Source organism: Rhinatrema bivittatum, chromosome 4 (genome assembly GCF_901001135.1).
Source record: "Rhinatrema bivittatum chromosome 4, aRhiBiv1.1, whole genome shotgun sequence".
In the NCBI taxonomy this organism is placed as follows: Eukaryota; Metazoa; Chordata; class Amphibia; order Gymnophiona; family Rhinatrematidae; genus Rhinatrema; species Rhinatrema bivittatum.
The window spans coordinates 449,383,387-449,395,986 of NC_042618.1; the positions used below are offsets into that span (position 1 = coordinate 449,383,387).

At 39.7% G+C, this 12,600-nt stretch overlaps 1 protein-coding gene across 6 annotated transcripts in view; it reads right to left on the bottom strand.

Moving 5' to 3' along the window:
* The window catches only part of TMTC3 (transmembrane O-mannosyltransferase targeting cadherins 3), a 210,869-nt gene that overhangs the window by 128,842 nt on the left and 69,427 nt on the right, over positions 1 to 12,600 (bottom strand). For all 6 annotated transcript variants that reach the window (XM_029601657.1, XM_029601654.1, XM_029601656.1 and 3 more), the window contains 2 exons: positions 8,909 to 9,024; positions 8,003 to 8,175 (listed from right to left, as the gene is read on the bottom strand). In XM_029601657.1, the coding sequence (XP_029457517.1) occupies positions 8,003 to 8,175; positions 8,909 to 9,024 (289 nt within the window). The remainder of the gene's footprint in view (positions 1 to 8,002; positions 8,176 to 8,908; positions 9,025 to 12,600) is intronic.

The following is a 12,600-nucleotide window of genomic DNA, read 5'->3' on the forward strand; positions in this document are numbered from 1 at the left end:
GGCCGTCGGCTAACAGTATTCAAAATGGCACAGTTAGCCTTTGCCCTTACTATGTCACAGGGGCCGACCAACGGGGACTCCTGACCCCTCCCAGGACTTGCCAAAAGTCCCTGGTGGTCCAGCTGGGGACCTGGTGCGAACTCCTGCACTCGGGCCGTTGGCTGCCAGTATTCAAAATGGTGCCGATAGCCTTTGCCCTTACTATGGCGCCATTTTGAATACCAGAAGCCGATGGCCCGAGTGCAGGAGATGGCTCCCGGAGCCCCGCTGGACCACCAGGGACTTTCGGCAAGTCTTGGGGTGGGGGGAATCAGGAGGGTGGGGGTTTTATTTGTTAATGATACTTTGCATTTGTGGGGGTTCGTTCAAAATGAATGCACATCCCTACTATTTAACTGGCTGGCATAGTACAATATAATCATTCCACATACATATTCTTATCTGGTGCCCGTGGTCAATTATTGAATATTAATCAGATGGCAATAGCCAGGCCCATTTAGGTTGCTCATTTTTCCTTCCTGTTGCAATACTGCATACTTTGTTCCCCATCTATACCTTTGTTTCGCCTCAAGTATGCATCCTGTGTGGTAGTGACATGTTTGCTATAAAATTCAGCAAAAACCTAATGCAAGGGTATAAAATTATTGCAGCATCATGGCAGCAGAGAATGAGGTCAAAGGTCTAGATTATAATAATAAACAAGGGACATGACAATTTTGGAATAGGATATTTGTGCATAATCTGAATTGTATTGGTTTCTACATTTCCTAACAGGTTTATAAGTGAAAAATAAGCAAAACATGCCATCTAAGCGAACTTTATCACATGAATCTTCAATACATACACCCAACAGATTTATTAATATTTTCTACTAGGAAAGCATGCAAACAAAAAAAAATAAAAAATGAAGTGATGAAATGGTAATCTGCTAAAGCTAAAACAAAAAAACCCCCCAAACACTTAATGAAATAAATATTAGATGCTGTGCTGTTAAAATGTTAGAAAATAACAGAAAGATATGTGCTGAAGGCCTGCATGTAGACAGTAAGTACAAGGCAATTCTGAAGACAGAGTTGAGAGGTTATTGCATGTGCTAAGTTAGATCACATTATCATCATTTCTCTACAGTATTTATTAATTAGATGTAAGTTAAGGGAATAATTCTTCCAACTTTCAGGAAGGGAACTTTTTTTTTTTCTATTAGGTTAAGATATTCTTGTCCATTTAAATTAATCTAGTGCGGAAGACACTAGAGAAGGATCAAACCTGGTGCTGGACAATATTATCTATTATCAATTAAATATTTATTAAAGTTTTATTATGATGCAAGAAAATAAACACTACACTGTCGTAGGAAGAGTTGAGACTTCACTAATACATGAATATAAAGGGAAAAACATTAAATATATAATAAAAATGATCAACATTTTAGGTAAAAGACTGTTGTATGTTCTGAATAGTGCAATACATTTCCTTTTCATCCTGCTACACCAATCAAGAACTAGGTTGTGTTCCCCTTCCAGCCGATGGAGGCAGAGCACATGACTTCTTCTATGACATCACTACTTCCACGATAGGACAGCAGGCTATTTTTCATTTAAATTGTTCTTTAAAGATTAATTAAACAAGTTAAAACTTGCAGTTAATACTACATTCTCTCAGCTGTCTGTGGGCCAGGCACTTGAAATATTTCAGAATAGCGAGCCCGTAATTCATTACTCCCAGTCCAACAAGGGTGCTGGTAGAGCCTAAAAGGAGATTCGAGCTATTAAGATAGAGGATCCTCTGAGAAATTGCTGATGCTCCTTCAGACCCTCTCCCCTATTTTCTCTCTAAACATTTAAAAAAAAAAAAAAAAAAGTTTTTAAAGAAAGTAGACATTCAGAAGGAAGGAATCAAATTATGTTAATAGCAGCAAATGCTGCCTGGTTTTCCCTAAGAAAGGAGCCATTTTAAAAGTCTTTAGCTATAAATTTAAGAAAAACCTAATGTCAGATGCAGATGATCCACAGCTGCAAACAGCACAAAATGCTCAGCTTGCCTCTGTGATGAAACTGGCACAACGGACTCCTCAAAATCAACACACAAATAAGAATTCTGGAGGCACAAACACACATAATGAATTTACAATCAGAATCTGAAGGAAGAGGGGAATTGGAGACAGCCATTGTACCTGGAACAGCAGCCAAGTACTGTGTGGAGCAGACACTAAAAAATCATGAGCCGCATTCTGTGTGTTACAGAAATCTGGGAAAGGATTAGAATCTGCAATTTTAAAAGCACAAACCTCAACTACTTCAGGCCAACTCCCCCAAAAACTTATTTTCTTCACAACCTGGCAGTACAGTTCTTTTCACAATCCAATGAACCACCATACGTGAACATGGATGATTATGGAAGCAGCAGTTGTGGATCACTAGAAGAAGAGGTAATTAATTCACAAGGAAAAAAAATAGGATTCAGTAATCCATCTCTAACGTTAGAATGACTGCAGAGTCCTCCCATGACCGGCCTCACTTACTAGGGCCTTTGCAGCATGAGGCGGGTTAAATTTCAGCCCGCATTTGGAAAAGAAGTTGCACAGATGGAATCGCCGCGTTTTATGGAATTGAGCTGAGCCAGAGAAGGATTGTTGAATCGGTTTCCGTGATTTCCCCTGAAGCAGGACTCCGGTCCGAAACATGGCCATGTCTTTGGGACCTTTTCACCGTGGATAAGTATCCATCATTGTTTGTGCGATATTATGATTAGTTGGGAGTTCCCTATAATTTTTGTGTAGACATTTTAAGAAAACTGAAAAAATTAAGTTAACAAAAGGTACGCAGGATCTATTATTAAAGTAATTCAGACCCCTATGACAAATGAGATGGTAGTATATATGCCTGCTCGTGAATAGAAGGTCTTACATAAGTATATCGGTGACAGTATGCTGTATAAAAAAAGAGACCAGTACATTAATCTGTGGAGATTTTAATCTGCCAGACGTAGACTGGAGAATCCCTTCTGTAGAATCTACCAGAAATAGAGAGATAGTGGATGTCCTGCAAGGAGCTCTGTTCAAACAAATGGTAATGGAATCCCTGAGGGAGGGAGTTGTACACGACCTAGTGCTTACTAACAAGGATAATGTCTCTAATGCCTGGGTGGGTGTCCACCTCAGCACCAGTGTTTGTCAAATGGTATTGTCTGATATCGCAAATAGGATACAGAGAGGTCACATGAAGACCCGAGTTTTGAATTTCAAAAATACAGACTTTGTTGAAACGGGGATGTACCTGGATGTAGAACTAGAAGACTGGGAGAAAATGAGAGACGTGGAACAGTAGGCCAAACTAAAAGGAGCAATATCAAAAGGTAACAAATCTATATTTTACTAAAGTAAACAAAAGTAAGAGAAATAATAAACCAATTTGGTTCTCAATGGAGGTGGCTGATAAAATAAAATCAAAAAGAACAGTGTTCAAGAAATATAAAGGATCCCAAAAAGAAGGAACACAGGGAAGAATATATGGAGAAACTGAGGGAGACAAAGAAATCAAGAAAGCAAAGTCAGGCAGAAGTAAGGCTTGCCAAATAGGTAAAGCGAGGTGACAAAACATTTTTTAGATATATCAGAGAAAGGTGACAAAGATCAGTGTGTGAAGAGAGACAAAGAAATGACTGAAATATTAAACAAATACTTAAGTTCACTAAAGAAGACCCTGGAGGAGGACTGTCGCTAATTGACAAGACTGTGGATGGGGGTGGAGTAGACTAAACTCCATTTACAGAAGAGACCATATGGGAAGAGCTAGAAAAACTGAAGGTAGAAATGGCCATGGGGCCAGATAACATACATTCCAGGATACAGAGGGAGCTCAGAGATGTGCTGGCGGGTTCGCTGAAAGACCTGTTCAATAAATCCCTGGAAATGGGAGTGGTGATGGAAGATTGGAGAAGAGCGGTGGTGGTCCCACTTCACAAGAGTGGCAGCAGAGAGGAGGTTGGAAACTACAAGCTGGTTAGCCTCACCTCTGAGGTGAGAAAAGTAATAGATCACTATCCTTTCCTTCAGCAGAGTCTCCATCTACAATCTGGTAGGTTGCTGGAATGCAGCAGCATGATTCACCTGGGGACGGTCCTGTAAATCTGATTGATTTTTTTTGATTGGATGACTAGAAATTGGATCAGGGAAGAGCGCTCAATGTGATTTACTTGGATTTTAGTAAAGCTTTTGATACATTCTCACATAGGAGACTCATGAACAAAATGAGAAGCTTGGGAATGGGTGCCAAGGTAGTAGCGTCGATTGCAAACTGGTTGACCGACAGGAGACAGTGTGTAATGGTAAACAGAACCTATTCTGAGGAAAGAATGGTGTTACATGGATTGCCTCAGGAATTGGTTTTGGGATCGGTTCTGTTCAATATCTTTGTGAGAGACCTGGCAGAAGGGATAGAAGGTAAAGTTTTTCTATTTGCGGATGATACCAAGATCTGCAACAGAGTGGACATGCCTGAAGTAGAGAGAATGAGAAAAATGATTTAAAAAGCTGAAGAGTAGCCAAATATTTGGCAGCTGGGATTCAATGCCAACAAATGCATTTGGGGTGCGGTAATCCAAAAGAGCTTTATGTGATGGGCGATGAAAGACTAATGTGCACAGAATGGGAGAGGGTCCTTGGTGTGATAATGTCTGATGATCTGAAAGCGGCAAAGCAATGTGACAAAGCGATAGCTAAAGCCAGAAGAATGCTGGGCTGAATATAGAGAGGAATAACCAGTAAGAAAAAAAAAAAAAAGGGGTGAAAATGCCCTTGTACAGGTCCTTGGTGAGGTCTCACTTAGAGTACTGCATTCAATACTGGTGCCCATATCTCAGAAAGGATAAGGACAGGACAGAGGCGGTCCAAAGAAGAGCGACCAAAATGGTGAGGGAGGTCAGCACTGGAAGACTTATGAGGAAAGGCCGAAGGATCTGAATATGTACACCCTGGAAGAGAGGAGGTGCAGGGGAGAAATAATACAGACCTTCAGATACCTGAAAGGTTTTAATGATGCACAATCTTCAAACCTTTTCCGTTGGAAAGAAATCAATAGAACTAGGGGTCATGAAATGAAACTCCAGGGAGGACAACTCAGAACCAATGTCAGGAAATATTTCTTCATGGAGAGGGTGGTGAATGCCTGGAATGCCCTTCAGGAAGAGTTGGTGAATACGAAAACTGTGAAGGATTTCAAAAGGGCATGAGATAAACACTGTGGATCCCTAAAGGCTGGAGGATGGAAATAAAGAAAAGTGCATGGGATAACTGGGGGTAACTTGCTGGTGTGGCAGCAACCACACCAGCAAGTTACCCAGCAAGTAACCAGCAAGTTAATGCAACTCCATCATTGCTCTCTGCTTCAATGGCAGAGGGAAAAGGGGAATTGCATTCAGGCAGCAACTAACGAAGGACCAGACTATTACGGATTGGGGAACAAATAAACATGGGGGTAACTTGCTGATGAAGTGCTTACTACCCCTATCACTAAACCTGATACTTTTGATGCAACTCCAACATTGCTCTCTGCTTCCATGGCAATGGTTAGGGGAAATTGGATTCAAACATTTTATTTATTTATTTAGGGTTTTTATATACCGATTTTCTTGATACAGATCAAATCAACTCGGTTTACATAGAACGATAGTACATTAACAATAACTAGTCAAACCTCAAAAGAGGAGACAGATAGGGAGCAGAAGGTAAAAAAGTTACATTATAACAAGGGTGAGTAACTTGGAATTGGAAATGAAGAGAAAGATCATCAAAGTAGAGAGATATAACAGAGGGAAAGAGGCTTGGAGCCAACCTCAAGAGAATAACTCTAGCATTATAACATGATTATATGATATTCTGCTAGTTATTGAAGCACAGCTGATTGGATAATATCTTAGTAGAATATAGTCTAGGAGACAGGAAAGGCTCTACCGAAAAGCCAAGTTTTCAGTTTCTTTTTAAAATTTATGAGGCAGGTTTCCTGTCGGAGGTCTGGGGGTAGTGTATTCCAAATGGTGGGGCCTGCTGTTGAAAAAGCCCGGTCCCTGATTGTTAATCTTTGTACCATTTTGATTGAGGGAACATGAAGGGATCCCTTATAGGTATCTCTCAAAGGTCTAGCTGAAGAGTGTAATTTGAGAGGGTGTAGTAGGTCTACAATTGCCTCCATGCCAATTGTCTAAAGCAGTTATAATACACTTACTGACAGTAATTATCAACGTTACCTCAGTTGGCTGTAAGACTGTTACAGAGACCAGCATAAGAATACAAAAAAAAAAAGTTGCACTACATAAGTTCTCATGACCACACAGTCCCTCCCCATCATCTACTTCTTCCTACAGAAAGGGAAAGTTACTTTGCAGTCAGACTTGGTTACATCTGTATTTGCTCAATTCACATATCTGAATAGATGGTAACCTGTCTTCTCACATTACATATCTGATTTATCTTTAAAATTTGTCAAAGTAGATAAATATGCAGTTTACCAAGGTATAGCAATTATCCATGTTTGAAGATATACATATTTATGGTTAAAAACCAGTTAAACTGGATTTTCATGGTCCTTACTTAAAAAAAAAAAATAAATTATACCAGCATTCTCGTACATTACTTTCCATGGCACATGCATGCATGCCTGCCTCTGTGGACCCGAAAAATTCCCCATCCCTGCCAGAGTCCCTCACACTCACCTGACATGTCCTGAAAATTCGGTACGGACGGACACTAGACAAAAATTTTAATAAAGCAATAGATCTATAGCTATTATGGGGAACCTTGCCCATTTCATAGCCTGCTCCCAGAAGACTCCCATTCCTGGTGGGATGTATCAAAAGGGCAGCCCTTTTGGGGGATCCTTCAAGAATAACTATCAGCACTGCATACCAAGAGTTTTCATATTGCTTGTGGGCTCTTTTTGTCAGTTTATTAGTTAGCAGGTAGGGGGCCTTGGTTGGGAGAGAATGATGGGGATTGTTTAGGATCTGTAATAATTGCGTTTATGCTAATAAAGTTTGGGTTCTGGAAATTTTGATATTACTACTTTAGTATTGTTATGCTGTTCCAGTTTCCTAGTGAGAGAAGGGGGAGGTCAGATTGGAATAGGAGTTTATATATTGATATATTTGCATTGATACACTATATTTTTATGATGTTGTATTTAATGATTTGTTATACTAGGTATTTGACAAAGCCTACAGTAACGCATTGGGTGTGGGTTTTGCATGAAGAAAGGCACGAGTAAAATTAAACATAACAGACATAGTAACCACATAAGCCTTCTTTCCCTTTTGAGAGCAGGATAATAAAGGCGGCCAATAGTAAGCAAATTAGAGACCAGCAGAAGGAGACTGGCCTTGGTAGCAACAAAGCATTTATAAAAGTTTGAAGAGAGGTATTTTACTTTTCCCTAATGGGACAAGTCCAAATCTCATTGGGGAAAAAAAAAATAGTCACAGGATAAGCAGAATGTTTTAATGCTGCTGGGGATTATCCCCATTAGCAACACCTCATTTTGTACTTAGAAAAGAATCATCATCAGACTTTGGGGGGCCAGAACTTATACGTCGAGGTGGAAATAAACTTGAGCAGATGTTACAGATCTTAGCAGCCTGTAAAACATACATTGAAAACCAATGACATGAATGAATTTCAATGGCTTTCTCATACTGTTTTAAACTAAAAGCAGAATTTGTATTTCTACCCCACAACACAAAATAAACCAATTTCAGTGTATGATGATTCCTGGTTTTACCCTTGTACAGTTCCAATTTCTCTAAGAAAAGCAAGATTAGAAGTCCCTGGCTGAGGTGGAACTTATTTAAAAAAAAAAAAAAGTATATCCCTCCTATCACTAGTTCTAGGGAGGTTACAAAACTCCAGCCTCTCCCTTCTGACATGCAGCTGTCAGGCTATTTAAGTTTTAATACTTAAAAAAGGAACGCATCTCATCGATGCTTTTCAGATTAACCAAAACATGTCTGTTACCTGGTGAATACTGGAAGCTGGGACTGAATGACTTGGACTCTAACGACAACAAGGAGCAAGGTGCTAAACATCAAAACAATGAGCTTCAATAAGATTTGGAGGATTGAATAAGGAATACTTCCTTTCCCTCGAAGAATCTGTTTCATAGCGTCCCATAACAAGGGCAAAGTATACTGAAAAAAAAAAAAAAAAAAAAGCAGAAGATAACACACAGGGCCTATTGATTATAATACATCATTACAACAAACGAACTGGTAAGCAAATCGGACCCCACGGCTCACACTCTCCCCATCCCCGACCCACACTGGCTGCTGCTGCTGCCTCCTTCCAGCCCACGTCATGTTCTGAGCAGGAGAGAAATTCTGCACTGTGCAGAATTCCACAACTTCCCCCCACCTCATCCCCACCAGGAGTGCTTCTTGCAAACGCCATCTGCTGGAACTACTGGAGCAAAAAGGCTGGGAAGAGCGGAGGATTCCATGTTTTGGTTCCATACGACATTAGATAGGACTTGTGAAGCTCAATCTTTGTGCTTCAATTCCTCTATTACTCAACATAGAGTTTAAAAACAGTTTTTAAAACAATTTAAACAATGAACCAGCATTTTGCAAAATGCCAGAGTATCTCCCACTGGCTGAACTACTGAAGCTCATTAGCAAATAGCAAATGATTTGGAGAAGAACATGCATTTATCTGTTCTCTGGCACAGGGCATGCATATTGTTTCGATGTGAGTTTTGTCACAAGACTATTTTTAGCTATTTCCCTCCATGCCTACAGAAAAACTGCCGGAGCTGGAAGAGATACTGTCCGTGTTGGGGGGAGGGGGGAACAAAAGGAAAGAGAATATATCTATCCTATGAAAAACAGACAAATTGAGACCAAACACTTTGGCACTTATGCTTACCCCTTGGGCAATAAACACTTCATAGATGCAACATATTCCCACCACAGTCACGCCTTGTTCTTTACACAACGTTGCAATAGCAACAAGAAACACAGCCACTGCAATTGGAGTCCAAACTGCAATGTTAAAAAAAAAAAAAAAAAAAGTGTGACTGTTTACAAGCAACACACAATTTATGAATCCATGGAAAAAGCAATTGCAGTTCAACAGCCAAGTAATTACAATGTCACAGGTTCAAATTGTTTTTTGTGAGCCCAAAATGATTTTTGCCTGATACTATGGCTCTTCTGAACACTTAAAAATGGCTTAGCAGATCTGAGCAGTCTTGATTAAGAAATGCCATGCTGGGTCAGACCTAGGTCCATCAAGCCCAGCATTCTCTCTCCGACGATGACCAAGTCGGGTCACAAGTACCTTTCAGATCAGCTACTGAGGATCTATTTCCTATATCACACTCCCAGGGACAAGCACTGGCTTCCCAAGTCTACCTGGTTATAACTGTGTATGGAATTTACCTTCAGGAACTGTCCAATCCTATGTGTTAGTTGCCTTGACCACATCCTCCGGCAACAGATTCCATAGCTTGATTGTGTGCAGAGCGGTAAAAAAAAACAAACCAAAAAGCAAAGCACTTATGATTTGTTTTAAAACTGCCAGTTGCTAGCTTCAAGGAGTGTATCCTTGTCCTATTGTTTTTGAAAGTGTAAATAACTATTCCCTACTTACCTGTTCCACCCCACTCATGATTTTATAAATTTCAATCATACCTTCTCTTTCACCCATCTCTTTTCCAAGGGAAAGAGCCCTAATCTGTCTAGCCTAAGGGAGCTTTTCCATCCCCTTTATCATTTTTGTCACCCTTCTCTGTACCTTTTCTATGTCTGCTATGTCTGTTTTGCGATAAAGGTGACCAGAATTGCACACGATATTCAAGGTGTGGTTGCAGCATGGATCTATATAAAGGCATTATGATATTCTGTGTTTTGCTCTCCATTTCTTTCCAAATAATTTCTAACGTTCTATTTGCCTATTTGGCTGCTGCCGCACACTGAGCCAAAGAATTCAAGGTATTGTCCACAAGGACTCGGAAGTCCCTTTCCTGGGTGGACACAGAATCCAGCATTGTGTACCTGTAGTTGGGATTATTTTTGCCTATGTGTATTATTTTGCATTTTTCCACATTAAGTTGCATCTTCCATTTTGAAGCTCAGTCTCCTAGTCTCAAGATCCTTCTGTACTTCTTTATAAGCTGCTGCCATTTTAAAGACTTGAAACAATTATGTCATCTGCCAATTTTGGCACCTCACTTGTTCTTTTCTCCAGATCGTTTATGAATTTCCTAAATAGCACAGGTCCCAATACAGACTCTGGGGTACTTCACTAACAACCTTTCTCCATTTGGAAAACTGAGCATTTAGTCTTTATCCATACTGCCTCTGATCCCATGACTTCCCAAGTTTCTGAAGAGTCTCATGATGGACTTTGTCAAATGCCTTCTGAAAATCCAAATACACTATATCAACCAGCTCACTTATGTCCACATAATTACACCCTCAAAAAATCTAGTAAATTGGCAAGCTAAGACTTCCCTTTGCAAAACCCATGTTGACTCTTTCCCATTAATCCATCTCTATTTATGTGGTCAATAATTTTGTTTTTAAGAATAGCTTCAACCATTTTGGCCAGCACCAATGCCAGGCTCGCTGGTCTATACTTTCCCCGATTACTCCAGAACACTTTTTAAGCATTTTGTTACATTGGCCAACCTCCAGTCTTCTGGTACCATGGCCATTTTAAACGATAGGATGCAAATCACCAGAGAAAGGACTGCAATTTCATTTTTTAGTTCCTTCAGAAAGAATTTTGGGGTAAATATCACACAGTCCCAGTGATTTGTTATTCTTTATCTGTCAACTTGAGTTATTCCATCCTCCAGTTTCACATTAATTTATCTAGTCGCTCAGAGTCATCACCATCAAAAGATGTTTCCGGTGTGGGTAGGATCTCAACATTCTCCTCAGTAAAGACAGAATAGTGGAACCAGTAAATGCAAATTGGTTGTTTACTCTTTCGAAACATACAAAAACTAGAGGACACACATTGAAGTTACTAGCCAATACTTTTCAGACAAATAAGAGAAAATATATTTCTACTCAACGCATAATTTATTGTTTCTGGAGGATGTAGTAAAAGCTGTTAATGTAGCTGGGTTTGGATTGGACAAGTTCCTGGAAGAAACCATTATTAAGATTTACTTGGGGAAACCTATTACTTATCACTTTTAGGATCCTGTCAGGCACCTGTGACCTTAATTGTCCCCTGTTGGAAACAAGATATTGGGCATGATGGACTTTTTGGTCTGATCCAGTATGGAAAATCTTATGATCTATGAATATGCCTGAATTATATTTGCATACAATCAATGCATCACATGAAAATTAATCTCAAGCAGAGTCATTCTGGAGATCCTGAAAATCAGGCCTGTTTGTGGCCCAGAGTTGGCCCAGCCTTGTTTGAATTTAAAAGCTGCTCTCTCTCTCTTTTTTTTTTTTTTTTTTTTTTTTTTTTTTTAAAGTTAGCCCCAGTAGCCTGGTTCTACTCATTCTGTTGGAATAGGATCCCCTTTCCTTACTATGTTTACCAGTTCTTAATAAACCTAAAACCTCTTCCCTGCACCACCTCATCCATAATTCAGACTCTGGAGCTCAGCCTGCCTCTGAGGTCCTGAGCATGGAATGGGAAGCATTTCTGAGAATGCAACCTTATAAGTTCTGGATTTTAAGTTTCCTACTTAAGAAACTAAATTTAATCTCCAGAACTTCCCTCCTGCATCTTCCTTTGTCATTGCCATCCACATGTACCATGATAGTTGGATCCTCTCCATCACTTTCTAAAATCTTATCTAGGTAGCATGCGAGGTCAGTTAGCTTTGCGCCCAGTGGGCAAGTAATTAAATGATTCTCATACCCACTGGCCACCTAGTTATCTACTTTCCTAATGAAAAATCACCGACTATAATGGCCATCCTAATACTTCCCTTCTGGGTACGGACCCCTGGAAACACATCCTCGTTAAAAGAGGATAATGTATTACCTGGAGGGCAGATCCTTGCTACAGCATCACTTCCTGCCATATAAAGGTGATGGTCACCTGCCAAGAGACCCTACTCCTCTAAAGCAGCACAAAGGCCGTTATACTGAATTGAGATCACTCTACTATGTCCCTAAAAGTTTCCTCTATATACCTCTCTGTCTCAGCTCATCCAGAGATCAGACTTGTTCTCAGAGAATCAGGAACTCTTTGTACTGGGTGCACACATATAGCCTCCCATCAACAGGTAAATCTTCATACATGTGGCACTTGTTGCAAAAAAGACTGGATAGCTCCCAGCTTAATACTAGGCTTCTGCCTTCATTTTAATTTGTTGAATTTATAAAGTCCTGTAGGCTGATTAAGAAGAAGGTATGTCTCAATTTAAGGGTTGTAAATTGAATAGAATTTTTTTTTTTTTTTTTAATTAGGTGTCTTTTAAAATCCATGGATTTTAATTTAATAACTGGGTGATTAATGTAAGCTAGGGAATGTCCAGCAGCAGGACTAAAATTAGTCAATCACTAAAATCAGATTAATTGAATATTATTTTATGTGACTAATTGACTTATTTTGAAGACATTCCTCCTAGTGGTCATGAT